The sequence below is a fragment of the Choloepus didactylus genome, chromosome X (assembly GCF_015220235.1).
Source record: "Choloepus didactylus isolate mChoDid1 chromosome X, mChoDid1.pri, whole genome shotgun sequence".
NCBI classification, from domain to species: Eukaryota; Metazoa; Chordata; class Mammalia; order Pilosa; family Megalonychidae; genus Choloepus; species Choloepus didactylus.
In genome coordinates this window covers 181,799,454-181,802,155 of record NC_051334.1, presented here as the reverse complement: position 1 = coordinate 181,802,155, position 2,702 = coordinate 181,799,454, and the positions used below count along the sequence as shown (strand labels likewise).

Here is a 2,702-nt window from a genome sequence, read left to right as displayed (position 1 = left end):
ATGGTACAATGACCAGTCACCTATGATGAGCTGCAGTTGGACCAAGTACAGATGGAGGAGCTGGCACACACAGGGCCTCAAGAGTGGGATCCACTAGGACGAGCTGCAGGGGAACCTGGCTATACTCTGTGGCAAAATGGGGCTTCACAAAATGGAACGCTACACATGACATGGGCTGAAAGGTGGAGCAGAGAATATGTGGGAGTGTTGGCTGCATGCTGGGTTGGGGTGGGGTAAAGGGGTGCGGGCGCAGGTGTATTATGTACTGTGCTCTAACATTCTTTGGAAGTCTTTCAAAGATTGCTGAAGTTCCTTTTTAAAACAGGTCTCTTATTCCACCGTTCTTGAAAGACTTCTCCTTACACCATCTCATACTGGTTGGCCGTGATGGACCGGGACAGACAGCAGGCCAGCAGCATGCCAATCAACTGGGAGAATGCAATTCCAAATGCCATGCCAGTGATGATTCCCATGTTAGTCTCCATGAAACTGGTCACCAGATCATAACAACCCTTCTGGTTAACTTTGGTGGTGGCCACGGTCAGGTTGTGTAGCTCCTGGGGATTACAATCAGTTTCGTTCATGCAGCAACTGGGGGAGATGCCGTGCTCCAGGAAGTAGGGGCTGGTGCTCCAGTTGGTGTAGTTCTGCACACCACAGCAGCTCAGGCTGTGCTGCACATGATCCACTGCCTGGCTCCTCTCATCATTCCCATTGTAATTCTGCATGGTATCCGTGTAAGTCCTCAGGAAGGTATCCTTGATCTCATGATGAAACACAAACCCTGAAATGCCAGCTACGAGCTCAGCCAGGAACACCAGGGACAGAAACATGGCATACAGTTTCAGCATCCATGGGCTGCCGTGGCATGTAGCAAAGCATCCAAACAGGCTGAAAACGACGATAGTGGTGCCAGTTCCAATGAGCACGTAGGGAGCATTTGTGGAGTTCTCAGCGATGAGGGAGATATAGGTGCCGAGAGTGAGTTTGCCCCAGACTCCAACAGCCAACAGGATCACCCCAGTGATCCAGAAGACGGAGTAGATGATGAGGAGGGTTTTGAGACAGGTTATCACAGGTTTGGTCTCCATTCTCCTCGATGCCATACTACAGAGCTCTGGAGGCAGCGGTGGGCGGCGGGCGGGCCGCAATTTCTTCTTTGACCCACTGATTGTTTAAAAGTGTGTTGTTTAACTGCCACAAATTTGTATATTTTCCTGATCTTTGTTTGTTGTTGATACCCAGATGCTTTCCCTTATGATTAGAGAAAATGTTTTGTTTAATTTCAATCCTTTTAAATTTAATGAGACCTGGTTTGTACCCCAGCATATAGTCTATGCTGGAGAATGTTCCATGAACACTTGAGAAGAATGTATATCCTGTTGTTTTGGGTGCAATGTTCTATATATGTCTGTAAGGTCTAGGTCATCTATCATATTATTTAGGTTTTCTGTGTCCTTATCGATCCTCTGTTTAGATGTTCTATATATTGGAGAGAGTGGTGTGTTGAAGTCTCCCACAAGTATTGTAGAGACCTCTATTATTCCCTTCAGTTTTGCCAGTGTTTGCCTCCTATACTTTGGGGCACCTTGATTAGGAGCATAAATATTTATTATCGCTATTTCTTGGTGATTTGCCATTTTACTAATATTTAGTGTCCTTCTTTACCTCTTCTAACATTTTGCATTTGAAGTATATTTTGCCTGATATTGGAATAGCTACCCCACTTTTTTGTTTGTTTGTTTGTTATTCCTTGTGTGGAATATCTTTTACCATCCTTTCACTTTCAACCTATTTGTATCTTTGGGTCTAAAATGAGTCTCTTGTAAACAGAAAATAGATGGATCACATTTTTAAATCCATTTTGCCAATCTTTTGATTGGGGAGTTTCATATATTAATGTTCAAAGTTATTACTGTAATGGCAGTTCTTACTTCAACCACCTTATCCTTTGGTTTTTATTTGTCAGATCTATTTTTTTCTCTCTTTATACCCTTTTAGTTACCATTCCTAATACTTCCTAATTCTGTACCCTCCTCCAAACCTCTCTCTGCTGTTTTTTCTTTGCAGTCAGCAAAACTCCCTTTAATAATTCTCATACGGCCAGTCTCTTAATAATGAACTCTCTCAGCTTCTGTTTATCTGTAAATATTTTAAACTCCCCCTCATTTTTGAAGAGCAGCTTTTCTGGATAGAGAAGTCTTGGCTAGCAATTTTTGCCTTTCAGTTTCTTAAATATATTGTACTACTGCCTTTTTGCCTCCATGGTGTCAGATGAGAAATCAGCACTTATTCTTATTTGGCTTCCATTGTATGTGATGAATCCCTTTTCTCTTGCTGTTTCAGAATTTCCTCCTTCTCTCCAGCATTTGACAGTCTGATTAGCATGTATCAGAGTGGCTGTATATGGGTTTATTCTGTTTGCAGAATGTTGGGCTTCTGGATTTGTATATTTATGCCTTTTATAACTCTTGGGAAATTTTCAGCCATTAGTTCTTGTGATATTCTTCTTAGCCCTATTCCCCTTTTTCTCCTTCTGGGGGGACAACCATTGCATAATGCATATGCTTGTGCACTTTGTGTTGTCAGTCATTTCCTTGAGACCATGCTGAGATTTTTCAATTTTTTCCCCCAGTTGTTCTTTTGTCTGTTCGAATTCAGTTGGTCTGTCTACTAGCTCGCTGGTTCTTTCTTCTGTCTCT

At 42.5% G+C, this 2,702-nt stretch overlaps 1 protein-coding gene across 1 annotated transcript; it reads right to left on the bottom strand.

The window, feature by feature from the left end:
- Nucleotides 1-224: 224 nt before the first annotated feature.
- On the bottom strand, nucleotides 225-1,143 carry LOC119523307 (tetraspanin-7-like). The gene has a single exon (XM_037822073.1). It carries the CDS (start codon nucleotides 1,104-1,106, stop codon nucleotides 360-362), a length of 747 nt encoding a protein of 248 aa, XP_037678001.1. The 5' UTR covers nucleotides 1,107-1,143; the 3' UTR covers nucleotides 225-359.
- Between the last annotated feature and the right edge of the window lie 1,559 nt (nucleotides 1,144-2,702).